The following is a 27,960-nucleotide window of genomic DNA, read 5'->3' on the forward strand; positions in this document are numbered from 1 at the left end:
TCAAAGGTCATGGAGTTATCAAAGGTAAAAAAATACAAGGAAATAATGTCTGTTACTGGGATTACATTGGATGAAGTTATAACCTAACTTGGATTGAGTATGTATTGGAATGAAATGGTGAATTGTTTTGATTAAAGGGGAAGTTCACCCTGAAGAAAAGTTTGTTGTAATGGCAGAAAAAAATAGTGAAAAATATTGGTGAAGGTTTGAGGAAAATCTGTTAAAGATTAAGGAAATTATTAGAATTTTAAGTATTGGATTTGTGATGTCATAAAAGTGCAGCTGTCTCATATGTTATGTAATAAAAAATGCATTAATTCAATTTTTGTTATGGTTCCTGATGACTATTTTTTTTTTCTTTTTACGATCGGGTGTGAAATGATTTGTCTCTAGATTTACAAAAAGTACAGTTAAAGCCTTTTTCAATTTTTTAAGTAATTGATATATCATTGATTTTTTACCATTTGCTATGTAGGAATACTGCTTGTGTTTGACGTCACAAATCAAATAATTAAAATTCTAATAACTTTTTAATTCTTCGATGGATTTTTCTCAAACCTTTGGCAAAATTTTTTGTTTGATTTTTTTCTGCTGTTTTTACAATAAACTTTTTGTCAGAATGAACTTCCCCTTTAAGGGGTACCAGAGGTCAAATGCAACAGGGTAGGGAGTGTTTGGAATAAAAAAAAATAGCGAGCGAAAGCTTGTTACCTTATTACTTTTAAGTAGCGCATCATCTCGAAACCTGCAGACATGACTTAAGTTGGAAGTTTCAATAAATCACCAATTAGGTGAGTTATAGCCGTAAATCCTGGCACGCACTGCACAATCTCCTTCAGACCTATCTTCAAAGAAACTCAGAAGAATTCAAAAGACCTAAATAATTTAAATATTAATTGAATTGAATGTGAACATTCCAGCCTGTAAAGTTGGAACAATTCTATTCCTGATTAGTGGTGCAAATATTGAAATTGAAATTCCAGTGTTTTTCAAGCCACCCTTCAAGATTGAAATCAAATTGTAATGATGTCATCATAGGCTGTGACTTTAAGCTGATTTGTGCTTTACTCTGACCACAAGGACTGTCACAAAGCACAAGTTTAATTTTGATCCAGAAGTATGCTAAACTTCATCTCGCGATGTTGCTCTAATTAGATTAAATCGTTTAAAGTATTGCATTGATTCGTTCTGAACTCTGTTGTAATTGTATTGGGCATGTAAATGGACTGAATTTATTGGATTTTAGTTGGTATAGGTACCTTGGTCTGAAAAGGTGTACAAAGACAATAGGTGATTTCAAGTCAGGATTTTGTTCTGGTGTTGGTGATAAGAAGCACAATCCAGATGACGTCTCGAGCGCGAATACCTAATTTAAATGTTACCGATTTGATCTACTTGTATATCACATGATTGCTTAACACCTTGTGATATTCATCCTAGCTGAAGCTTCATTAAAGTTTGGTGCTTCGATGTTATGAAACAAAAGAAAGCATTAATACATTTATATACAATACCATAAGATAAAGCCTTTTTAACATTGAGCTTGAAATCACCCATCAATTTATCGCAATTCATTTGAATCAGAGAAGGATGTTGTGGATGGGAATTTTAGATGATAGAATAATGGTAATTAAGGAATGTTGAGACATGCGTAAAAGAATTTTCTCAGTCGGACGGAGGCATTGTTGTAGAATCCAGTGTTTTTTACAGTCCTGAAGCCAATTCCATTCATGTTATATATGTCTTAGATAAAAATTAAACAAATTTCATAAATATGCATTAGTACCAGTTTCACTGTCTAATGGTGGCATTCTTCAAAGTGGACAGAATGTAAGTCTTTCTCATCGATGGTTAGACGGTGTCGAAGTGGCGAAATGATTACTGATGACATAAAATTCTTACCACTGTGTCATAATTTCTCTTTCATTTTGCCCTATTTTTAGGAGTCCGATTTTATTCCAAGCAGAGTAATAGCTACAGCTTGGCAGCTTATTTTTATGCAAATTAGATAGGAGTATTTCATAAACTCTACTATGAAGAATGCTGGCCTGCGTTATGTCGAATTATTTGTATGATAAACAAATATTTTGATAACCATGTTGAAATTGTATTTTAGTCGCATTGTTTCTGAACTGGTTGAAGAGTGGCTACCAATTTAGACACTCTATGAATTTGATGACTAGTTTACTCTTTCAAAATGATTTTGAATGTAATTTCTATTGGATTTGAGAATGTGACTACAATAATTATGACAAATGTTTTTGTTTATCAATAAATTATTTTATCCAAATAAATTATTTGCTAGAATCTCTTGTCATTGGAAATTAATTTTGTTATTCAATATTGCATTATATATATTCCATTCACTTTATGTGTCTGAAATATTATGTTCTTTTCAAGTAAATATTTTTTATGTGACAAATGGATTTAAATACAGTGTTTGTTATTTTTTCTTGTGTCGTTTTGCTAATATACAATATAACATTTTCATTTCCACCATGGGTCGTCATGATTAGTTAAAATAATGGGTCCATGTAGCTGAGGGCAAAATCTAATGAAAAGTCAGTCTTTACAACTGAAATAATTATTAATCTAGACAAAATTATCAAAATTTTCAGATTGATGAGGCATGAACCTTCCTCCCAAGTCCATGGTGTATATGACCCAATTCTATCCCAAGATAAGCAGTATATGACCAAAAGGGGAGAGGGGATCAAACAAGTTGACCTATAACTCTGAAAGTTTGCTTGTTTCCAAAAAAAAGCACCAAACATTGATCCACCGGGGGAAGAGCTCCTTTTGCAACAACCGCCCAAAGGGTTAAGGTGGCTGTCGCAAAAGGAACTCTTTCCTATACTGGTACTTATTGAATTAAATATGAGTGAGCTTATGATTTCATACTCTTAATTCATGAATATTTTATGAAATGAATTCTTTTCCCCATCCAAAATCAAAAACATGATTTGACTCTTCATGTAATATACATGCTGTTAACACAGTCCTCTCTGCTGTATATTACGATTCAATGAAGAGTTTTTGTATTATAATAAATCTATTAAAAACTTTCAATTTCCCTTTTTCATATAATATAGAAAAAGAAAGGAGCACATTAGGGTATTTCATGACATTTCATCTTCCACACCCTTGCATATCATTTAAGAAATTTAATTTATGTCTGATTTTTGCTTCGATTTCCTGGATAAAATTAGATTACTAGTAGATTATGTTTGTTTTCTGTTTTGATTGAATGATGTTGGTGTGTTTTTTTTTTTTAATTTAGAAAATTCATTATATATCTGTCGGCCTGTAACCTTCAATATTTCACATGATTTCCACACTACAAATTAGCGGGGGAAAAATATTGACTTCTCTGGAATAACCATGGAAATACCAACACTGGAATAACAGATTATATGGAATAACAAGTCAAATACATGGTGACGAGGTTGTTGGTTAGCGACCTACTGGACCTCGGGCTGCGTTGTTTGCTATTATGGTGGCGAGGTTCGACAAGGCCTTGTGTTGATGATACAGGGGGCCGTTTCATAAAGCTGTTCGTAAGATAAGAGCGACTTTAAGAACGACTGGTAAACCTTTCTTACGCGCTAAACCATCGCCAATGATGTATACCATTTACCAAAAGAAAGGATCACCAGTCATTCTTAAAGTCGCTCTTATCTTACGAACATCTTTATGAAACACCCACCTGGTCTGTATCTATAATATGCCGCCATGGACATTTTTGACGAAGGAATTTGCGATGATATATTAGCCGAGGACTGGGCAAAAGTAGAACGATCCAGAAGGGCAGTAAGTATTATCTGAGTTTGAATCATTTCCTTGTTAAATTGCATGGTTTGTGAATAATGTGAGCCGTTTTTCCCCGAACAAATCGTCGCTGGTGCACTTTCGCATCCAGTTTGCCACCTGTTTCGTGCTCTACAAATAGAGCCAGAGCATTCCCCAGCCGCCCCCGCGAGTAGGTTATAGAACACCGCCATATATCTCGTCGGGCTGTGCTAAAGTGCACTCGCGCCTACCAATCCACATACTATACGAGACCCGGAGTGAGCTAGGCCGGGAGCTCTCCGGCGATTGCGGCAGAGTGTTGGCTCCTGCGCCGGCCAGCTTGTAAAATAGACATTCGGATTTGGTGAGTGCTTCAAAGCAAATATAGTTTTTGCAGCTTCTCATTATTTGATCTGAGACTTAACCCTTTGTCATGAGTATGTCTTTGATCTTTATTTTCACATGTTTTTACATGTTGATTTTACTATGAAATTTATCACCTCTTTCTGATTGTTTGCTAACCCAGGGAACTCCCGCCCGCGTAGCGAGCAGGAGCCTAGGCTAGGATCTTACGTGCAATTTGGCATACTCACCTGACAAGCATGAAGTATGGTCAAAATAATTCTCCGAATAAATTGTTAAAACAGAAATCAAGCACTTACCACGATTATATGGATGATGGTCTAACGAGTGGCAGTTTTTCTGACATCTGGGCACAGACTGGAACCTCAAAAAACGAAAAGTTCTCTCCTACCCCCGCTTCAATCGGCCATTTTGTAACAATTCATAACAAAAATGGCCGATCGAGACGGGGGTAGAAGGAGAGAACTTTTTGTTTTTTGAGGTTCCAGTCTGTGCTCAGATGTCAGAAAAACTTCCACTCGTTAGACCTTCATCCATATAATTGTGGTAAGTGCTTGATTTCTGTTTTAACAATTTATTCGGAGAATTATTTTGACCATACTTCACGCTTGTCAGGTGAGTATGCCTTTACACGAAAGATCCTGGGCTCCCGCCGCGGGCGGGAGTTCCAGCTGGGTTAATTGTTTGCATGATGTCAATCCGGGGGGGCACTTGCATTGACGAGTGGATATCTTGCCAGACTGCCAGAGCTACCAAGTCTCACGCATTGTGAGACTCACGCATCCAGGATCCGTCTCACTCTCACGATCTCACGCATGGCACCCATTTTCCCACGCATCGGGACCCGACAAAAAAAAAAGAGAAGTAGGATGGGGCACTAGCGTACCTACGGGGGGGGGGGGGGGGGGCAGAGGGGGCAGTCTGCCCCCCCTGACGAGTCAGAACCCATACAAAAGACATATCCTTTCCCCCCCCTCTGACAAGCATGAATACCTATTTTGCCCCCCCCCCCCCCCCCCGACGAGCTTGAAGGCTTGAAGACTTTTTTTTTTTTTTTTTTGCTTGTCAAATTTTTCGACCGGTTTTGCCCCCACCTGTGGAAAATCCCAGGTATGCCACTGGGATGGGGGGGGGGGGGGTCAGGCAGAGATGCCAAGTTCAAAGACCAGCTATGCGTGAGATTTTCTGTGAATCTGAGTGAGATCACAGACATTGTGTACAATGTATATGGGGAAAGGCTGTGATAGTTGCGTGAGACAGAGATTTGAGGGGATGAACAAGAGTCCAAAATGCTTGAGTCTCACGCATAATGCGTGAGACTTGGTAGCTCTGGTCGGGTGTCCGGACAGTTTATTTGAAGCCTTCTTTTTTTGTCTTTGGATTATAATAAAAATATGAATTCAATACTTGTAATCATCTTCCTAGTTTGTTCTTTATAATATTTCCTAACATTTTGTACTAAAACTTTATGAAACTTCGCTTGTAATTTTTTTCCAAATGACTTTCTAAAGTTGATCGTCCGGACACACCCTGTCCGGACACACAACAACTTGGTATATTATTATTAAAGCGACCTTTTATTGACAAATCATAGGGAAATTCAAGGCTTATCTCGGAACAGAGAAGGGATTCTAGTCTTTCCCTCAGCTGCATGCCTGAGGGTGTTATGGCGTCTTGAGGATGCAATGATGATGACTTTAAATATAATGAGATATACTTCTTCATCATTGACGTCTTGACACTCTTCCCATATAGGATTAAGAGAATGTCCAACACAAAGATGGATTTCCCTAGGAAATCCATCTTTTAAAACCAAAATCACATGAATTTTATAGATTTTATTGAATTTTACACCTTATTCTGCCTAATGCGGAGGAAGGTTTTAAAAATTATATAAAAATATAGAAAATGAAAATTTCTTACCTAACTGATGCCGCATAGACCCCTCGATCCACATGTAAACAACGGCAATACATTAGCGTCGACCCTTGAACCGCTTATGTATGACGTACTTGCAGCTAGCTATGCCGTTTTGAGGAAGAATTTATAGATGAAAATATGATTTTCACATATTGAAATTTATTATGTAATTTTGAATAATTGATATATTTAAAATAATTACTAATAAACACTGTCCCGGCCCGCAATAAGTTTCAGTATTTTGGGAGGACACCTAGTGGCATCCCTGATCGTGATCCCAAAATTCCATGGCGATCGACAAGTGCACGCTGGGCTGAAAAAGTGTCATATAAAAAGTGTGACCTTAATTTGTATACGATCGTTTTGCAAAGATTTAGAAAAGAAATCAAGCATACAAAGGTAGATGATTATATCAGATGAAGGTTAAAATGCCATAAATTTGATTGGTATCACATTTTTCTTACTTTTTTTTGAGACCTCTGCTTGCAAACTGGCGATATCTTAAAATATCGCTGTAGGGCCTACTTGTTTAGGGGTTCAATTCAGGGAATACTTGCCAAGGGTATCGTTTTTTTTCTAATGCTTGTGAAGGGTAGGGTTTCACTACTTTCACATGCCAATACTTGTTAAGGGGTGCATTTTCAGAATATGGAAAATGCTTGTTTAGGGTGCTTTTCGAGACCCCATGGTCTCGCATGGTATCCAGTCATCAATGGAAGTGAATATGCACAGACAAAAGCACTGCGCAGACTTGGGTCACCTTACGTGTAGGAACTTAATTGAATTTTTGTAATTGAATGGCGGGGGCAATAATGAAATAGACTAGATCTATACGCAGAGTGTAACTGAATAAAACATCGTAGTGTGAAGACAGTAATTTGATTATTATGCCACCTGTATTTCTTAAAACAGAAAAATATTTTGAAGTAAATAAATCCTGAATTTAGATTGGAAAAGTCAATTTTGTTACTATAAGTAGAGTTATGAGTCTTGAATGGAATTTTCCTTTTTTTACTATAATTTTGTATTTCTATTTTTTTTTTCAGGATGGTTATAAAGAGGGCATAGCTCAAGGGCAGGAATCCTGTCTTCAGCAGAGTTTCAATTCTGGGTTTTCGCAAGGAACAGAAGCGAGCTTCAGCCGTAGCTTCATCAAAGGAACTATCAGGTAAGTGATATTCTTTGCCAAGAGTTTTTTCATAATTGCCATCTTCAGTTTGACAAATGGAATAATAATAATAAGTCTTTACATAGCCCCATCTATCTAGAAATATTCTATTCCGAGGTGCATTGTGTATTGTTATAATTACCCCAGCTATAGGTCAGTGCATTCAAGGAATTAATCCTGCCGGGTACCCATTCACCTCACCTGGGTTGAGTGCAGCACAATGTGGATAAACTTCTTGCTGAAGGAAATTACGCCATGGCTGGGATTCGAACCCACGACCCGCTGTTTCAAAGTCGGAAGACTAATCCACTGGGCCACAGTGTTCCACACATATGTATCATACTATGATGTCCAGTGGCCTGTTTTCGAAGACTTATGGCTATGGTGACTTTGCCACGATGGCAACTACCATGGTAAGGGGCTCAGCAGCCAACCACAATCAAAGGTTTCCATGGTATCTACAAAACTAGCGGTGTTTCCACAGTTGTAGCTTTTTATGAAATGGGCTCCAAGTCCCACTCAGTGAGCTCTCTTTGAGTACCACTCCCAATTCTTTTATCTTTATTTCTTAAGGCGACCGCACACCTTACGATTGGTCTGCGACCCAATTTCGAATAAAATGTAGTAGAATTTGATACTAATATTATAACAAATACCTATGTTCAAATCTGTGACTATGCTATCATCCTTCTTAACATAAAAGCGAATTTAATATCTAGTCGTAATGACGTCATAGCAGTCATACGATTGGCTACGATTTGAAACTAATTTGACCTTTACTCCAAAATAAAGGCTTGCAACCTTTCAAAATGGTTATATTAGTATTCTTTCAATCAATTTTAACCCAAATAAAATGATGTGTTCCATTCACATTTTCAGAAAATGAGCAAAATGCGATTCGTTCCAAAATCGGATCGCGAACAATCGTAAGGGGTGTGGTGGCCTGTATGGAAATTTATGGAGACTCTCCATATCTTCCATCTTCCCCTTGTTTTGTCACTTTTCCATTTTATAAACAGGTTTATTTGTGTCCTGTAATATAATAATTTCATTATGCACTTGAATGTCTTTGGATTCTGCCAAGATATGTAGGGAACTTAATGGTTCATCATGTATTTTCAATTTGTTTGATGTTAACGTTCAATCAGGGGCAAGAAGATCTGCACGACATTGTGTAGTACAGTATGGAGTAGTCTCCCATGCAAACCCTTTACTCAAGTTATAAAGTGGTCTGAATATGCAATCTCTTGTGTACAGAAGGGCCTCTCTCACTGAGCTAGTTTTATACATGCTAGTCTTGCGTGAAGACCCACTTGTTAAAGTTTCAATTAGGGTCTGTGCCATTGTGCCTGCAGACTTCTAAGGGAGCTGATTACAGCATTATGATAATAATATGGTCTATATGTAGTGCAGCTGCTATGATATTATCTATTTACTCTACTGCACTTGATACTTGGTATTACCTTAGCAGTAGCTGAGCCGCCATATAGGCACTATTCAAACTTTTAAGGAATAAATCCTACTGGGTACCCCTTCAACTCACCTGGGTTGAGTGCAGCACAATGTTGGTAAATTTCTTGCTGAAGGAACACACTCCATGGCTGGGATTCCAACCTACGTCCCTCTGATTGAAAGACAAGAACATTTTTAGGAAAAAGATGATCTGATGCATTCAGTTTATTCTCTTTTCTTTGCAGTGCACTAATATCAATGCTCCATCTTAAAGAGCAGGATGTAAATGATGCGGAAAACACGGAAGCCGTCAAAGACCTAGAGTCAATCATGCATGATTTAGATTCTCTTCAATTTGATGTTACAAAGGGATGCTGTTCTAGTGGTGAAGTGATCACTAGTTCATCTAAAGGTAAGCAATTTTTTTTTTGGTTTGTTTTTCATGGAGCATACATTCAAATGAGTTTATTTGTATAATTTAGGTGATGTTTTTTCTTTCTTTTTTTTTGGGGGGGATGGGGGGAGTTGGCTGTTTGCTTTTTTAGAAAAAAACTATTTTATCTGGAAAAAAAAATGCTAGGCCATTAGGAGGAGATTCAATTCAATTTATTTCCTCTTTCAATCTTTTTGCATTTACAATGATAAACATATGTACAACAATACAACTTTTGAATAATTTTTCTTTATAATACAATAATACCATGAAATCGAAAGAGAAGGAGACCAACTAAAAAGCAGAGCTTGTAGGGTGAAGGCCCCCTTTTAGATTAGTTCAATCAATACTTACAAAGTAAAAATACAGTAAAGTTGTGGAGCGTTGTGGGCTTGTGGCCCAGTGGCTAATCTTCTGACTTTGAAACAGAGGGTCCCAAGCCATGGCATAATTTCCTTGGGCAAGAAATTTATCCACATTGTGCTGGACTGAACCCAGGTGGGGTAAATGAGTCCCTGGCAGGAATTTATTCCTGTAAAAGGCTGCGGGGTTAAAGTCAGGGTAATTATAATCCAAATGAGCGCATAGGAAGGCATGTGGCAGTGATATGCGCTCTATAAGCATGTTGGTATTATCATTAATGCCCTTTTTACACAGGATTTTCTTAACCCCGGACTATCGCTAACCCCGTACTATCCTTAACCCCGTACTATTTTTTTCCTTTTCACACATGCCAAATTGTTATTGCTAACCCCGGATAAGGAATGCTTGCTTTTTACACACGAAACTCGCGAACCCCGGACTAGTGGTTTTTGTCGATCATTCGTAGTACAATTGCTTCACTCGTACTTTTTTTACACACGCTACAATTTCCTTAACCCCGTACTATAGGTAGGGCCAAATTGCCATTTAGCCCCACCTATAGTACGGGGTTAAGCTTAGCCCACTTTCGTTTTACACATGCGATCTTAACCCCGTACTATTACTCTTAGCACCGCAATTGGTGGGATAACCCTGCTTTTTTGCAGGGCCAAATAATCCCGTACTATAGGTGGGGTTAGCCCACTTTGCAAAAACGCTGTGTAAAACGAAAGTGGGCTAAGCTTAACCCCGTACTATAGGTGGGGCTAAATTGCCATTTAGCCCCACCAATAGTACGGGGTTAAGGAAATTTTAGCCTGTCTAAAAAGGGTATAAGTTTAGTTATGTCTTCATTTTCCTAAATATTTGAATATTCTAATAATGAACTTTATTTCTTATTGGATTTCCAAGTAATTCCTAGTGCGTGAAGGTTTTCTGGTCACTTCTGCATTCTTCATTCCTGGCATTCTAAGATCATCCCTCATTGGTAAACTAGAATGAAATATTTAAAAAGGTTAATACTATAACATTGATTGTCTTCTTTTGTTCACATTAATCATCTTATTTTGTTCTCGTAATTTCTCTCATTTTCTCTAATTCTGTAATTGCCCTTAGATGGTCTAAAGAGAAAGGAGGAAGACCAAACAGATAAGAAAACAACATGCTGTTTAGACTATGATACTAGTCAGTCTGACTCTCCCGGTTCAAGCTCTAAATGTATTCGTGATGAAAATAGCGAGGAAGTGGCTGGTGGCAAGTCTACTTCATCTATTATGATAAATGCTGCTGAGAACAGTGAAGAACATTTGTTCTATTCACAGTCGCGCAATCAAGAACTCAATAAGATCGTTCAAAGATTAAAGCCACATCTGCAGAGGACTAAGTGTGAACATATTCTATCTGTATCTCATCAATTTCTTTAGTACTTCCTGGTAAAAAGGGATCCTAAAGGTGGCTCAGTGGTAGAGTGCCTGCCTTGTTAACAGGTCGTGGGTTAGCTGCCCTGCTGAGTCATACCTAAAACTATAAAAAACAGGACCTTCTGCCTTCTTGTCAGGCACTCGACGTATTAATAATAGTAATAATGATAATAATAATAGTCAGTTCTTGTATAGTGCATAACACATTATGTATAACGTCTCTATGCGCTTCCAAAGGACTTGGATATTATTACCCCAGCTGTAGCTCAAGCAGCCTTTCCAGCGCTCGGCACTTCAGGGAATAAAAATCCTGCCAGGTACCCATTCACCTCACCTGGGTCGAGTGCAGCACAATGTGGATAAATTTCTTGGTGAAGGAAACTACGCCATGGCTGGGATTTGAACCCACAACCCTCTGTTTCAACGTCCGGAGACTTATCCACTGTTCCACAGTGCTACACGAATCGAGGAGGGTAATCATAACATTGTGCAGGGCACACATGGAGAACGGTCAATATCAGCTGAAGTACCTATTCTTGGTCATTTAAGAGTTTTTATTATCATTTTGCTATGGACCATGAAGAAGTTTTGGTATGAAGTACTAATCAGATTCTACAGTGCACAAAAAAAATATGCTTTTGAAATGGCAACCAAATACGTACCACCATAGGGGAAAGCTATATGGAAAGCAAATGAAATTAATTTTTAAATAACATCTTATCTAAGTTGGCAGTGCTCACACAAGCATGAATATTTTTCCAACTTTTTTTGCCATTTGAAAGTTGCCTTTATTGGCTTTCTATAAAGGTTTCCCCCCATAGTGGTATATTTCTTAGTTGGCGACCACTTCAAAAGTGTATATTTTTTTGAGATATGCTGTATTGTTTGGTCACATTATATTCAAGTGAATTTCCCAGAAAAAGTAAAATCTGTTTTCAGAGATGGATGTCGCAATCAGATTTGATAAGCTCGGATTTGATTGTCCAATGAATGGAAGTTTGTTGCATGCTGGTGATGTAGAAAAACAGATACAATGTACACAAATAATCAATATGACAATCAATACATCCAAACACATCAGCAAAATAGTTTTGTAGCTACATGTAAATTAACTATTGAATGATCATTGAACTCATTTGTGGCATTATATATTGAACTAAATACATGAAATTTAATGGACAACTGCTCCATCTATGTACCCAGGCGTGACAGGCCCCGTCACTCTCGGAGTGTGGTGTAATATGTGATCTCTTCTGATTTCAAATTTGATACACTGATACATGTACCTGTGTGTATTTAGTTTTGTTGACATTAATTAAAGGATTCTGGAAGAAATTGTGTAATTGCTGAGAAAAGCAAAATAAGCGCGGATTCGGTCACTTCCGTCGGGTCTTTATTCCAGCAATAATAATACACTGTCCCACGTGTGCCTATCTGCGTTGGTGATCTTCAGTGTGAACATTTTTCAGCGTAGATTTCACAAAGTTCTGTTTATGTAACTGTACCAGATCTAGATCCTCAATGATATTCTGACAATTAAGCCAGGTTTTACAGACTTTCTCTTGAAATCAGTGTTTACTGCAATTACTGGTATTTTTCTTTAAGATGAAAATTGTGATTTACAGGTAGGACCTTTTTTAACCCTAATCAGATTTAAAGCATTACCTATAATTGTTACTATACAATTGTAACTATACAATGAAAAGACTCTCTGTACAAGAAAATGGGGGAGGGGGGGGGAATGCATTCCTGATGAGAAAACAGTTTGAGATGAAAATTGTGATTTACAGGTAGGACCTCATTAACCCTAATCAGATTTAAAGCATTATCTATAATTTTGTTGAAAACTGGCACTATATGGACAAATGGATTAAAAAAAGTTATGAAACTTAAAACCCAGACTGATATTCTGAGATCTGCAGTCAAGAATTATTACACTATGATGATTTAGGCTTATGTTTCTTCTTTTTTTTACACATAAAACCTTTAAATAATGCACTTTCAATCTCTTCCTCGTTAATTTCATTTCTGTATTTCTGGGCAGCGTTTCATGAAAGGATTTGTAAGACGTTTTATCCAACATGTCTTGTTTTATCCGCCAAATACTATTATACAGTGCCTCTCAGCCAATCACAATCAAGGAAAGTTGTCAGATCTGGAAATTTGTCGGACAAAAATGTTGATGAAACGCCTTTTTCCTCATGTCTCATGATAATATTTTTTTGTTTAAAAGCTAAAATTTTCTTTTATGATTATTTTTAAGATATAGCTATCTTAAAAATCTTACGATAGCATATAATTTGCATAAAACTAGCATATAATAACAATTTCTATTAGCAGATTTTTACTTTTAAATCAATATTTTTTAAAGGGGAAGTTCACCTGATGAAGTTTATTGCAAAAATGGCAGAAATAGATAATACAAATAATTGGTGAAGTTTTGAGAAAAAATCCATAAAACGTAAAAAAAATTATTAGCACTATAACTTGACATGTGACGTCATATTCGAGCAGCTTCTCCATACATCGTGTGATGAAAATCAATGAAATGTCACTTTCTTTAAAAAAATGGAATGGGTTTTATAATACTTTCAGTATATAAGAGACATATCATTTCACACCCACTGATATACATGTAATCATCATGAATCATTTAAAAATTGAAATTTTTGCATTTATGTTACATAATATGGGGCTACTGCTCAAATATGTCACAAAAAAAACCCATAAAATTATAATAACTTAATCTTTTATAAAATTTCACAAAACCTTCACCAATGTTTTTCTGGTATTTTAACATAGAATCCTTCATCAGGGTGAACTTCCCCTTTCAAACTTCATTTTAGTTTTTCTGAAACGTTTTTAACATAAGATGTTCTTGATCTTACTCTCCTTTGCCTATCCAAGAATTAAATTGATAAATTGAGTAAGAAATGAAACAAAACAAATATCGAATGCATATTGATAAAGATCTATGATAAATCTAAAACCATCAACAAAATATACCAAGCATTGACATTTGCAGTTTGTTGTATGTGCTTATGCATCGGCATATGAAGGATTCAAGGGACAATATTAGAGGGGGGGGGGATGTGATAGATCATAGATGACCATATTCTTTAAACTGCATACAAGTAATATGTATTTATCTGAATGAATGTGTGTGTATGTATGAGGGGGTAGTTCAAATATTATTTACTTTGACCGTAAATCAGAAAAAAAATTCGTGAGGAGCCCCTTCCCACAAAAATTGAAAACTTCAATCCTTATTCTTGTTAAAAAAAAAGAACTTTTCACACCCCATATCATAGTGGAAGAGGGGTGGGTCCATTAAACTCGTCTAAGAGATGGAAGGAGGAGTGTGATTGGATGATCACCTTTCACCTATCTTGTTTCAGAGAGAAGATAAGAGAGCGAGCGAGCTGGAGAATCATGTACATGCCCCCCCCCACAAAAAAAAACATGCCCTGCAACATTTTGTAGAAGAGGTTTGCCTGCAATTTATTATTAATTTTTTTTAACTAGTTCACACCTAGTTACACATAATGCATATAGTATAGCATTTCCATTTATTTGAAAGCAAGATAAAAGAGCATTGTAGATTTAATGCCTTGCTCACGGGCATAGCTGCCGCGGCCGGGGATCGAACCCCGGACATTTTTCATGTATAGCCAGGCGCCTTAGACCACTCGGCCACGGCACCTCCAATGTACTTTTTTGTTTTGAATAATATTTCATTTTCTACCTCTTTCAAATCAATAAGTTTACAATCACAATTCATAAAAATAAAGATTCTTTGCATTATACAATCAATAAACAATCGAACAAATAAATATATCAATATCAATGAGATTACAAATGATTACAAATGAAATTAAACTGCCAAATTTCTCTTCTATAACAAATGTGGAAAAAAACACATATCAAACGACAAAATAACAAAGAAGAAAAAAACTTTGTAAAGGATGACCTTTTTCCTGGATAGAATAGAAATAATCTCTCATGCAAATAATAATTGTAGAAGAAATAAATTTCAAAAGGGATAAAAGATTATTTCAAAGGTTAATTAGAGGAAGATTATTATAAAACATCCCTACACACTCACCTAAAACCCCCATACCCCCTCCCCCTCATCTCTCTCTCCCCAAACACACAGGCTCGCTTCAACTCACCATCACCCACAGCCCCCCCCCCCTTCCCCGTCACAGAACTCACACGCACATCTACACACGTACACCCACACACGATGCATCCTGCTCTGGTACAACTATCTGTATTTGAACAAAACAAAAAAAACAACACAAACAACATGAAGCAACCAATACATCCATGGTATTAAGAAAGGTGTGCATTGATTTGTTTCCATTTCCTCAAGTGCATCCCCAGCTTCCCTTTTTTAAACGCTATTTGATATTCCGTATCTCTATACTCTTTAACCAAATGTGTCACTTTCTGTACGGTTGGCAATATTCCCTGCTTTCTTGAACTAAAAATAATATACTTGATTAAGAATATAATACAGTTTATTACAGCTACCCTTGTAGTATTTCCAGATATCCCCATGAAAATTGTTTTCCAATTGTCAGCGTCAAGTTCATTCAGTTGAAATATTTTACTCATCTCTTCCCATAATTGCTTAACTTCAGGACAATACAAAAATAGATGTTGGTAAGTCTCAACTTCTTTTTTACAAAAGGAGCACAAATTATCTGTCTCAAAACCAAATTTAAAAAGTTCCCTTTTCATGTACACAGCCCCTTGTAATTGTTTGTATTGAAATTCTCTGTGTTTATTGCATAGCATTGCACATTTCAGTCTCAGAAATACTTCTTTCAGTTCCCCCATTCCCAAATCATATTCGGATTGCCCATCTGTAACATGAAATACATAATCCATTTGAAAATTTTCAATGAAGTGGTCATATATTCGTCTAGATTTTTATATCACATAGTTTCTGAACATGCCCACATATCATCAATTGAATTTCAAAGTTGTCTGTATCTATTTCCATAAAATCACCTTGTATCCACTCTTCTGTTATTACTGAAAATATCTTTTGAATTTTGAGCAAGTTTTCAGATGAAAATTTTTTATTATACCAGTATGAAACTGGTCTTAATTGACCTCCAACTATTATATCCGAGACCTTAACTATACCTTTCTGAAATAATTCAATATCAAAAAAGGTCTTATTATTGAGGCATATACGCTTGTTATTAAAAATAATGGGATTACTTTTCCCTCCAAAATGTCTACACTTATCCAATTCGTGCCATGCCTTCAGCATATCTATGTAAAATAATGGTATACCTTTCAAATTCATTCTACTCGTATCATAATCACACAGAAATATGATTCGACCACCTAAAAAACTAAAAAAATATTCGAAGGTTGCTTTCCAACCCGAGCTTTCCCCTCCATCTAGTAAACGTTTAATCCACATTATCCGTTGGGTTTTAACAAAGACCTCAAAATTTGGAGCTCTCAGTCCTTCAACAGAATAGTCTTGATATAGAACCTTGCGTTTTATTCTATCTTTTCCTCCCCAAATAAAATTGAAAGAATTTTTTTCTATTTCCTTAAAAACGTCTTTTGGGACTGTCATCAGTGAAGAAACATAATTTAATTTTGAAAATGCATACATTTTCAAAAGTTTTATTTTACCATACATTGTAAGATCTCTTTATTTCCACCAACCAATAAGTCTTTTAATTTTACTCAAGATTTCCTTATAATTCAAATCATCTTTGACTTTACAATCTCGTGCGAAATATACCCCTAAGATTTTGATATGTTGTAACCAATGTCCAAGAAGTGGTAAACCTGGTCTATCTCTTTCTTCTCCCAACCATAAAAAGTTTGTTTTATCCATATTAATCTTCAATCCGCTTAAATTTTCAAAATCTGAGAATATTTTCTTTACTCTATGGATCGAATTCATATCTTTTAAAAACAATGTAATGTCATCTGCATACAGAACTTGTTTTATTTCCCGTTTCCCAAATCCTATCCCTTTAATATTAACATCTCTCCTAATATAATGAGCTAATAATTCAATCGCTATGATAAATAAATATGGAGAGAGTGGATCCCCCTGCCTTACTCCTCTATTAACTTCAAAATATCCCGTAGAATGCCCCCCCGTTCAACACACAACTACTAACATTATTATAAAGAGTTTTTACCCAAGAACACATATTTTTCCCAAACCCGAAATGTTCTAAAGTTTTGAATAAAAGTTTATGAGAGATACAATCGAATGCCTTTTCAAAATCCACTGCAATTAAAAAACCTAAGGGTTGATACAAAGACTGAAAAAACATATCATCAATTAACCGAACTGCTTCCCCAATATTACGATCTTTAACATAACCCACTTGATCACAATGAATAATATCTCCCAAGACCTCTTTCACCCTTGTCGCTAGCACCTTTGACAAAATTTTATAATCTACATTCAAAAGAGTTATCGGCCTGTAGTTTTTCATGTGCAAAGGATTTTTGCCTTCTTTTTCAATTAAAGTAATTACCCCCTGTCTCTGCGAATTTGACAACATTTTAACTTCAAAACTCTCATTGAAAGCTTCAACTATGATTTTCCCTAAAAGTGGCCAAAATGTAAAATAGAACTCTGCGGTAAAACCATCATTGCCAGGCGATTTATTCCATTTCATTTCCTTTAAAGCCTGAAAACATTCTTCATGTGTTATTTGATATTCACAAAACTCTCTATTTTCTTTACTCAGTTTAGGTAAATCATTAAAAAACATATTTTCAATATCATCACTAGTTTCTAGATTTTTACATGCATATAATTTTTTATAAAACTCCCGAATGATTTTTATAATTCCTTTGCAATCTCGCACCGTTTCCTGATTTTTATTATAAATCTCCTTAATCGCACTTCTCCTTTTATTGGATTTAAGTAATTGTTCAAAGAACTGTGAATTTCTTTCTCCTTCTTCAGACCATTGGGCTCTTGAACGGACCTTTAGACCTTGACGAGAATAGTCGAAAAATTTATCTAGTTCCTCTTTTAAAAATTCAATTTCGTTTTGGATGTCAATATGAAAAGTGATCGTCAAGCGATATTCTAAATCTTTAATTTCTTTTTGTAATTTTTCAATGTGATTTTTTTCTGAGTTTTGCTCTTTCACGGGAAAATGCCATTATATATTCTCTTAACTTCATTTTCATAAAATCCCAAAATTTAATCTTGCTTATTATTTGGTCCCGCCATATTCTTTCGATTTCAGAAATCTTCATCTTTACCCCGTCTACAAAATCTTTATCAGAGCATAAACTGCTGTTAAACTTCCAGTACGATCTCCCATATACAAAGCTTTCGACTAAATTACTAAACACGACCTGAACTCCAGCATGGTCAGGAGTGATAGAGGGTAAAATGTCTGAACTTTTCACGTCTTTTTCTAATTTCGAGGAGATAAAAATATAATCTAATCTGCTCTGAACGAAGGGATTATTTTGTTTGAAGGTAAATTCTTTTTTGTTAGGATGCCGCTTCCGCCACACATCAATTAGATTTAGCCTATCAAGAAAATCAACCAATGAATCTTTATATCTATTTTTCGAAATATTACTTCCACCCAATGTACAGTGCTAATGTAAAAGAAATAGCGCCATCTTGTGGTCACAGTTTTCATTTTAAAATGATGTACAAGTCTTAATTATCCATCGAATTTTGCAATGTCCGGTGAATTTATCTTTAATCTCATTTTCGTCCTGCCGATTAACTTTTTTCACAGCAATGATTCTTTATTTTTTAGATGCCTGCAGACATCATTCTCTAAACGTCCCTTGTTTATTACCCAAAACGTATCCACAATAAACGTGATTAGCAATCTTCGCGTGAGTGTGTGTGGGTTTGGGCACGCGCGAGCGTGTGTGTGAGTGTTGGTGGCAATGGGAGAGAGTGTGTGTGTGAGAACGTGTGTCATGTTTGCGTGAATGTGTATATATGTATATATATATATATATATATATATATATATATATATATATATATATGGTTATCCACATCAGAAACAGCAAAATTGCAACTCAATATACCATCGTCACTAACATTACCATCCCAACTAAAATGATGTGTACTGCCTTTTCATCTACACGTAGATATTATGTCTATGGTGGGTGTGTGTGTGTGTGTGCACAATATGTTGGTATGTGATAGGGCATATTCATGTGTGTATCATTATTACAATCAAGCTCATCGACTTCCTCGTCCCTCATCATCACACTATTACCACAATCAGTAGTGCCCTCATCATCATCATCACCATCATCATAATCACCACCACCATCATCATCATCACCATCAGCATCATCATCACCATCATCACCATCAACATTATCACCATCATGATCAACATCATCATCACCATCATCACCATCATCATCACCACCATCATCACCACCACCACCATCATCATCATCGCCATCATCACTATCAATCGTCACCATCAAGCATCATCATCATCACCAGCACCATCATCACAATTATCATCAAGCATCAACACCACCATCATCATCGCCATCATTACTATCAATCATCATCGTCATCATTTTCACCATCAACATCACCATCATCATCATTATCACCATCATGATCATCATCACCATAATCATCATCACCATTATCATCATCATCATCATCACCACCACCATCATCTCCACCACCATCACCATCATCTCCGTCATTATCACCATCATAGTTACCACCATGACCATCTTCATCACAGTGTTGTAGTGCCTTGATGCTCGGCCTTGGCCTTAAGGCGCCTTAAGGCCTATTTTTTCAAAGCCTTGGCCTTGAACATTCAAGCCTTGGCCTTGAGAGGGCCTTGGCCTTGGCCTTGAGGATTTTGAGCCTTGAAATTTCAAGGCATTTTCAAGGCATTTTGTATTTTGTACTTTCATTTGTTTTATATAAGTAATTATAAATGTTTCAATTGTTCTGTATATTTAATGACACTAATGGTCAAAACTACCAGTCACCAGTAACAGTAGCAACAGCAGTAAGTGTACTAGCTGTGTCATCAATTGTAATTGTTAAATCATCATTATTAAGAATTATCATCACATTGTAACAAAGAAAACAGCAGTGATGAAAAATAACTATTAATTGGTAATGTGTTGTAATCATGACTAATGATGATGACAATATTAATAATAATGATAATAATGACAGTAATAATGATTATGATCAAGATTATAGTGCTTTGATGAAAGGAATAATTCTGACAGATCTGACTGCAATTTTGACAACAACTTTCACACTTTAAACATAGCTAAATCTAAGGAATGATTTATAACAAGGTTGATTTCTATTCCATTAGGATTTTCCTTGTATTATTTTCTTTACCCAACAAGAATGATTTAAGTCTTAATTATATTCTGAAAAGATTTGGAAAACTTGAACACAGACTTTAATTTTGTTATATCCAAATTGGCTATGTCAATGGCATGATGAGCCAAAAATTTAGAGGGGCCAAGCATGGCATATAGAACAAAATTTCTGCCAAAAAGTTGAAGCGATTGAAGCGAGCGAGCGAACAAAATTTGTCACCCTCTTGCCATAAAAAAGCTTTTTTTGAAAGATTGTGACAGTATGTTTTGAAAATAATAACAAATTTACTCCACATTTTCCTTTCCTTTATCCCCCTATTTTAAGTTTATTCTTGGTGGTGGAACTTCTTCCTCTCTCTCTCTCATTTTTTTTTGGGGGGGGTCTGATATATTTTTAAACAGACGAGAAAGAGGAATTGGAAGAGAGAGAGAGGATAAGGGAGAGAAATATGTAAGGGGTAAGAAAGATGGGCGTGGCTGGTTAGGCAGAAAATACTGCAAAATTAGTTAATGATAGGCAGTATATATCTTTTCTAAATTGTAAGGAGAAACATGTACATGTAAGGGCGTAAGAAAGATGGGGGTGGCTGTTTAGGCAGATAATACTGCAGAATTAGTTAATAATGATAGGCAGTACATCTTTTCTAAATTGTATACATTTTGTTTTGGGTCTATTGTCTCAGATTGACAAAACAAAGGGAAAAAATTCAATGAAATAACGTATTTGTTTTTGTGTCAATGTGGGTTCAAGAAATAATGATTAATTAAAATAATGATATATAATTAATAATTATTAATAATATTAATAATTATCAATAATTAAATGTTTCAGGAAATAATCAAGATTTACCCCCCCCCCAACTAAGGGTATGGGGTACACCCCATTTATTTTGTATCCTTTTGAATATAACTTTATTTTGTAAGTATTCTTTATTCTGTTTTTTTTAGGTAAAATAGGTGTAGAATACAAGAAATGTGAATTGAAATTTGAAAGTGGTTGTAAGCAGAAAAACATGAAAACTGGCAAGAATCCTAAAAATGACACATTTTCAAGTCAGCATTCGAAAATTTCAGCTTGCACTCTGTGCTCTCTTGTCCCCCCCCCCAAAAAAAAAAAATCCTGTAGGAAAAAATGCCTCCTTTTCCAAAGTCAAAAATGCCTTCTTTTTTCAGAATGATTTTGCCCTTTTTAAAAAAGAAATACCTTCTTTAATAGTAAAAATAATACATTTTATTTTAAGTTTGAAAATCACAAATTTTGAATCATGCTTACATCATTTATTTTTTAGTACAGTACTACATGTAATCCTGTTCATGGTAACAAAAATGTATAGAATGGTGTTTTCTGGTTGGAATATCACAAATTTTTGGCTCGCTTTCTGCACTCGCATCAATTATTGTACTCATTCTATTCCTGTTTGCACACAAAAAATGCTTAGAATGTCCAGTTTTCAGGTTGGAATATCACAATTTTTTTTAGCTCGCACTTTGCGCTTGCATTACTTTGATTGGTGAGTAATGTATCCTATCAAAAATGCAGTCCTTAAATGCTTCCTTTTCTGATCTGTACATTATTTAAGTTATTTCTATAATTAGATACACATCTTTTTCATTATTACAAAACAGCTCAGAATATTTAATTTTCATATCTTATTTCACATATCCAGAAGTTTGAGATCGTGGTTCGTACCGGCAACATCACGCAACAGTGATTTAGTGATTTAACAGTCATTAAACCCATAATTGACCAAAATCGAGTTTTACAACTTCAGAATTGATTTTCTTTTCAAAACTGCTTGCTCGCTACACTTTCTCGCAGAGAAGTAAAACCTAAATCAAAATATCTATCTTATCAATAAGAAATAAATTTAAAAAGGCTTTGCTCAACTTAATTTCTACAAAACAAACAACTACTTCACGCAGTTGATAATCTCATTTTGAAAATACATGTATCTGTTAGCACCAAAAATTCCCATTTTGGTATATAAGTGCCTTTTTGGCTCTGAACCACCCCCCCAAAAAAAAAAAAAAGTTATATAATATATTATGTCTAAATCTAACATGAAATTATTATTGTTTTAAATGTACAAGGGTGAAATTCTTTATTCGCTCAGTCCGCTAGCTCGCCTACATTTTTGCCATGTGTGATATCTAGCGGCCTAAGCATTGTTAGCTCATTGCCTCATTGTTCTGTATATCATAAGTTTGAAATGCCTTGGCCTTGGCCTTGAGGTTTTCAGGCCTTGGCCTTGGCCTTGGGTTTCCATGCCTTGGCCTCAGCATTGGGTATTGAAGCCTTGGCCTTAGGTATTAAAGCCTTGGCCTTAGCCTTGGAGGTTTGAGCCTTGACTACAACACTGCTTCATCATTATCATCAGTGTCCTCGCAAACTTCATCATCAGCATCAACACCATCACTGAAATGAAACCACCGCCATCATCATCATCACAATAATCATCACCATCATGCATCATCATCATCATCGCCATCATCATCGTCATCATTTTCATCATCATCATCATCACTACCATAAACTTCATCAATATTCCTCCCCTCATTTTTATCGTCATTTTCATCATAATCACCATCAACCATCTACAATTTTATCGTCAACATCATCACTATCACCATCACTCATCATTGTCATCATTTTCATCATCTTCACAATCAATCATGTTATCAACATTATCATCGTCATCATCATCGTCATCACCATCAATCATCATCATTATTATCGTCATCATCATTTTCATCATCGTCATCATCATTTTCATTATCATTCTCATCATTTTCATCATCGTCATCTCCACCATCATCAACACCACCGCATCATCAACATTATCATTGTCATCATCACCATCACAATCAATCATCCTCATAAACGTCATCATCATCATTATCACCATCAATCATCACCACCACCACAATCACCGCCATCTTCATCATCATCACCATCATCAATCATCATCACATCAACATCATTACTATCATCATCATCATCATGAACCTCACCAATCTTCCTCCCCTCGTTCTCCTCCTCATCATTGCCATTTCCATCATCATCATCATCGTCACCATCACCGCCACAATCATCGTCCTCTTTACCACCACCTCCACTACAATTCTGATCACCATCAGCATCTTCATGTACAACAGTTACCGATTCCAACTTTGTAGAATTAAATTGATCGTCACACCCATCAGAATCATGCCTGCGTCTTTGACTAATTTCCTTTTTATCGGTTTAAGTGCTATTGTCACATCAACGAAACCGATTCCAAACCGACCGGTATTATGTCATTGGAAATAATGTGATATTTGATCGGTTTGGAGTCGGTTTTACCCGACCAGTGTGACAGTAGCATATATAGTTGCAATGTCAAAAACATACGCTCAGCCCCGAATAATAGAGAGATTTCGCAATCACGACGCGGCCGCTCTCTACAACGCGCAGATTCCTTTGAAAATGCAAGTCATTTCACAATAGAGAACAGTGCTGAAAGGCTTTGTCGAAAGTTGGTGGACTGGGACAGCACTCACAGCAGCGTCGTCTCGTGACTCTGGATAATGACATATTTGCAATTGTACTCTTTATTCCGAAGACGCAAGTCATGGATATTCATATTTTGTTCCAGAACTGCGGTGGGAACAATAATTTCGGGTCCCGGTCCACTTTCAACAAAGGCCTGTCAGTTTTCCATTGTAATCTGCTTTGTATTTTCCAAGGAATTGATTGATGCGTTGTAGAGAGAGAGAGAGCGACATCGTCATGATCGTGATAACTCTCAAGTACATGAAATCCACATTCACTCTAAAGCGTCAGTGGGGCATTTTAGCAATTACTTCACAGTCGCTTTCCATAACGCAGAGAATCTATTGTCAAAAGCCCTTCATAACAAAGCAGTCTTTGTCGAAAATCGATAAATCAAAACAGCAGAGTCGTCTTGGACTCTTGACAAACGACAGATTTGCAATTTTTGTTCCAGTCCAAATTTGAAGACGATATGCTGACCCGGTCCACCAACCTTTCGACAATGACCTCTAATGTGTCCATTGTGATTTTATGGGCATTTTCAACGGATTCTCAACGATCAAAGAAGTGTCTGCGAAGTGGATGCTAAAATGTCCAATTGATAAATCGATCACGCTGGAAGTCAGTGATACAATTTATTTTGTAAGAATGTTTTTATTTTTCGAAGCAAATCAACAATATCGTCCACACGTTTCGTCTTTAACATGATGACAATTTTAATGAAATTCCGTTATCACAATGACATGTTCGTTTTATTCCCCAATTAGCCGTATATCCTGATACTTCACTATGTTTTACATTGTTTGATTTCCATCTACATGTGTATTAAAGATATAGGTACCTTCTAAAACTGAATAAAATTATAAAAGTGTGTTGGGGTGTGTTTGTGTGTGTGTATGTGAAAGGTGTGTGTATGAGCAGGAGAGAGAAAGAGAGAGAGGGGGAGAGAGGTGAAAAGAGATGGCAATATACGGTGCTATTTACAATTGGACATTAAATGTCAAGTCCTCTTTTTACATACTCTATGTACAAATAGCGAATCATTACCTTACTATTTGGAATAAATTAATATACTTTCTTCTTTTTTTCAATTACTATTGAACGTAAGGATCTATATACATTTTCATGCATTCAAAGACTCTATACCTCTTTTGCAGCACGTCTTACTTATCAGCGTGTATTTCTGCACCAGCCAAACCCAAAATACATTTGGAAAATATTCATCTATTCTCCTGTTGATAAGTTATACCCTGTTACGCATACTTTAAATTCGAAACTATAATATGACAATAGGCTATACCCAAATAATTTATATATGCTATGTGCAGCAGAAGATTAAATGCGAGCATTGTCATAGAATAATAATTCCACTAAGTGTATGACAGAATAAAATTGAATTAATACGAATACATGAATATCAAACATCATCGTGCCTAACCAACAGTAACGTCATTTTATCAACATTTTTGACAAAGGTTAAAACTCAATTATGTACTGTCTATACCGTTTAAATATTTATTGAATAAAATCATATGATTTTCAAGTGCATGAAATATAATTACCAATGTCATGGTGTAATTTTTCATCTCTTTCGGGTAATGCAAACCAGTATTTTCTATTTACTTGATTTTGGTGTTGACATTAAAAACCCTTCAATAATGAGGATGCTTGTTTTGCAATATCCGCCAATAGACTAGAAAACAGCCGCTCTGTTAATTTTAATTCAAATCACCTATAGGTAGTTGGACAAAAAATGTTAAAAACGGCTGTTTTCGACTCATCGTACGGCCGCCGTAGAGCAAATGTGACCAAGGACTTACTTGTCCCCAGCAAATTCGACAATGCGTGCAGCATCGCGTTTATACACCACACGTCCAAACCTTTTTTGACACTCAACCTTTTTTTATGTACAATAATCACAGCAATACTGCAAAAGTTTATATGTTACGATTATTTTACAAACAGATTAAAGATTTTACTCGATGATACACTGATTTCATGAGAATTTTTTTATAGCTGTATAAATTAGCGGACTTTTGGTGTGAGTGAATTATTCAATACGACCATTATTTATCGCTCCGAATATCCAATTACCTAAAAAAAGAAAGAAACCTCTCAAATGTTGACAACCTGAAACATTTCAAGTATGTCTTTTATTTTTCTCTCTTTATTTGTTTCGTCCAATCTTACTGAAATAACTTATTTAGGTATCCTGACAGATTCTTATGCTTCGATCAAAATATCGACATAATGGTTAACTCTCCCTCGACAAAATATGGAATACCTCTCAAATATGGAACATCAATGTCAACAACAGTCAAAGAGACCGCTTTCTATGAACCCTACCAACAACTCCTCACGGTGTGAAGATCATTGTTAAAGCATCAGAAATTATTGCTTTGACACCGAATAATTTGCACTTTTCAAGAAGCAAACCAAACGCAAACGGTCTATTAAGAGTGCGCCAATGAACGCATTAACACGACGTTTCTTGCATTTTGTTTCGCTTGTAAAATAATTACAAGAGTGCGCGCCACCTTTTTTCCGTAGTACACCATCGCTCTACTCGGCTTCGCACCAATTGATTCGTTGGTATGTTTTGTAAACCACAAGATGTATCTATTCGCCCATTTACTTGAAAAGAGAGGAGCGCTTGATGTCTGTTCGGAGGAATGTCTTGACTTCTATTATGTAAATTGTGCGGGATTCACGCATGACACCCCTAAATTCTTCTCCTCCGCCTATTAATCGATGGTAATATGAGTGTCTTCGAAAAAGCAGGTGGATTCTTCGATTTCTTCGGAGGAAAATTTTATCCGAAACTTTTGAGTCAGGTTAACGTTGAATGAGTACTTTAAAGAGACCAAAATATAGGATTTTACAAAGTGCACAGGTTTGATGTTTTTTTTATAAAGGAAAACAGTATTTTGGTCACATGATGAATAAAAAAAGTACTAGCCCATTATTTTCAAAATAGCAAGATGGGATGCTAGTTGTATTCCATGAATGCAACCAATTAGCGAGTGAGTGTCGCATAAAACCATGACCATTATATTTATATACTTAAAGAACATCCTAGATCTTACCAACCTCAAATGAGAATGTTACACTAACAATGATTAGACATTAACAGTAATATTAGTGATAAAATGTAAATAAAAAAAAATCAGACAGATAAGTTTCTACTGATGCTTCAGAATTTGGCTAAACATAGAATAACAACATTACTATCAACATTTGGGAGATTCTTTCTGACTACAACCCTTTCATCCTGAGTGGCAAATCAGATTAAATGTGACACCTAGGGATGCCAAGGGAGTGGCAGTTGGAACTTGGATAATATGAGACGCCCAATATTCACTACATATAAGGAGTCCGATCAAAGTCGTCATTTGGGAGTCGACCCCATCCGAGTCAAAGGTCAAGTAAAAATGTCTAGTTTTAGGGATTGTTTTGACTAGGATGAATTCGATCGATCTGAATAGAGGTGTTGTGGCTCAGTGGATAAGTCTCCTGACTTTGAACCACAATGTCTGGGATTCGAATCCCACCACAGCACTCGTGTCCTTTGGGAAAGCGTTTATCTACATTTGCCACTCTCCACCCAGGTGTAGTAAATGGGTACCCGGTAAGAAGGAATTCCTTGAATGCTCGAGCGTCCGGTCAGGGTAGCCGTGCTAAAGCCGGGGAAATACAGTGCTTAGAAAAATTAGCCTGTATTCTGAAGTCAGGTTTAACTATGGAAAGCCAGTTGTGACATAAATCTCTAACAGTAGATAGAGGCTCAGTTTATCAGGTCATTTGTCTTCTAAAACATTAGCTGTCTGGGAATGATCAATAAGATATATGTATTCAACAACAAAGAATAAGGAAGGAGAACAGTAAACATACGAAGCATTCAATGCAAACAAAATTTTGACACAGTTGGCTTCCCATAAGTTTAGCACAGAGTGAGACATTGGTCTAAGTTAAACCTGACTTCAGAGTACGGGCCATTGTATTTAGCGTTATGTTGCATATTATTATCATCAGTGATTCATACCAAATGTTCCTAGTCAATTTAATCCATCAGTCGGAACTATGACTCGGAATTAAAATGGAATGAACAACCTTTAAACTAGCTTCAACATCACCCCTTTGCCCAATCCCATCATGC

At 36.0% G+C, this 27,960-nt stretch overlaps 1 protein-coding gene across 1 annotated transcript; it reads left to right on the forward strand.

Annotated features, from left to right (window-relative positions):
* Positions 1 to 3,449: 3,449 nt before the first annotated feature.
* LOC121426762 lies at positions 3,450 to 11,813 on the forward strand. Its single transcript, XM_041623150.1, has 5 exons — positions 3,450 to 3,533; positions 3,709 to 3,810; positions 7,119 to 7,240; positions 8,938 to 9,104; positions 10,602 to 11,813. The coding sequence occupies exons 2-5, from the start codon at positions 3,733 to 3,735 to the stop codon at positions 10,907 to 10,909; spliced, it is 675 nt and encodes a 224-aa protein (XP_041479084.1). The 5' UTR covers positions 3,450 to 3,533; positions 3,709 to 3,732; the 3' UTR covers positions 10,910 to 11,813.
* The last annotated feature ends 16,147 nt before the right edge of the window (positions 11,814 to 27,960 follow it).

Source organism: Lytechinus variegatus, chromosome 13, assembly GCF_018143015.1.
Source record: "Lytechinus variegatus isolate NC3 chromosome 13, Lvar_3.0, whole genome shotgun sequence".
NCBI classification, from domain to species: domain Eukaryota; kingdom Metazoa; phylum Echinodermata; class Echinoidea; order Temnopleuroida; family Toxopneustidae; genus Lytechinus; species Lytechinus variegatus.

Excerpts from the sequence above, each read along its gene's own strand:
- LOC121426762 (XM_041623150.1), top strand. The coding sequence starts at position 3,733 with ATGGACATTTTTGACGAAGGAATTTGCGATGATATATTAGCCGAGGAC. Across the intron at positions 3,811-7,118 it reads TAGAACGATCCAGAAGGGCA|GATGGTTATAAAGAGGGCAT; the intron begins GTAAGTATTATC and ends TTTTTTTTTCAG. Across the intron at positions 9,105-10,601 it reads GATCACTAGTTCATCTAAAG|ATGGTCTAAAGAGAAAGGAG; the intron begins GTAAGCAATTTT and ends AATTGCCCTTAG.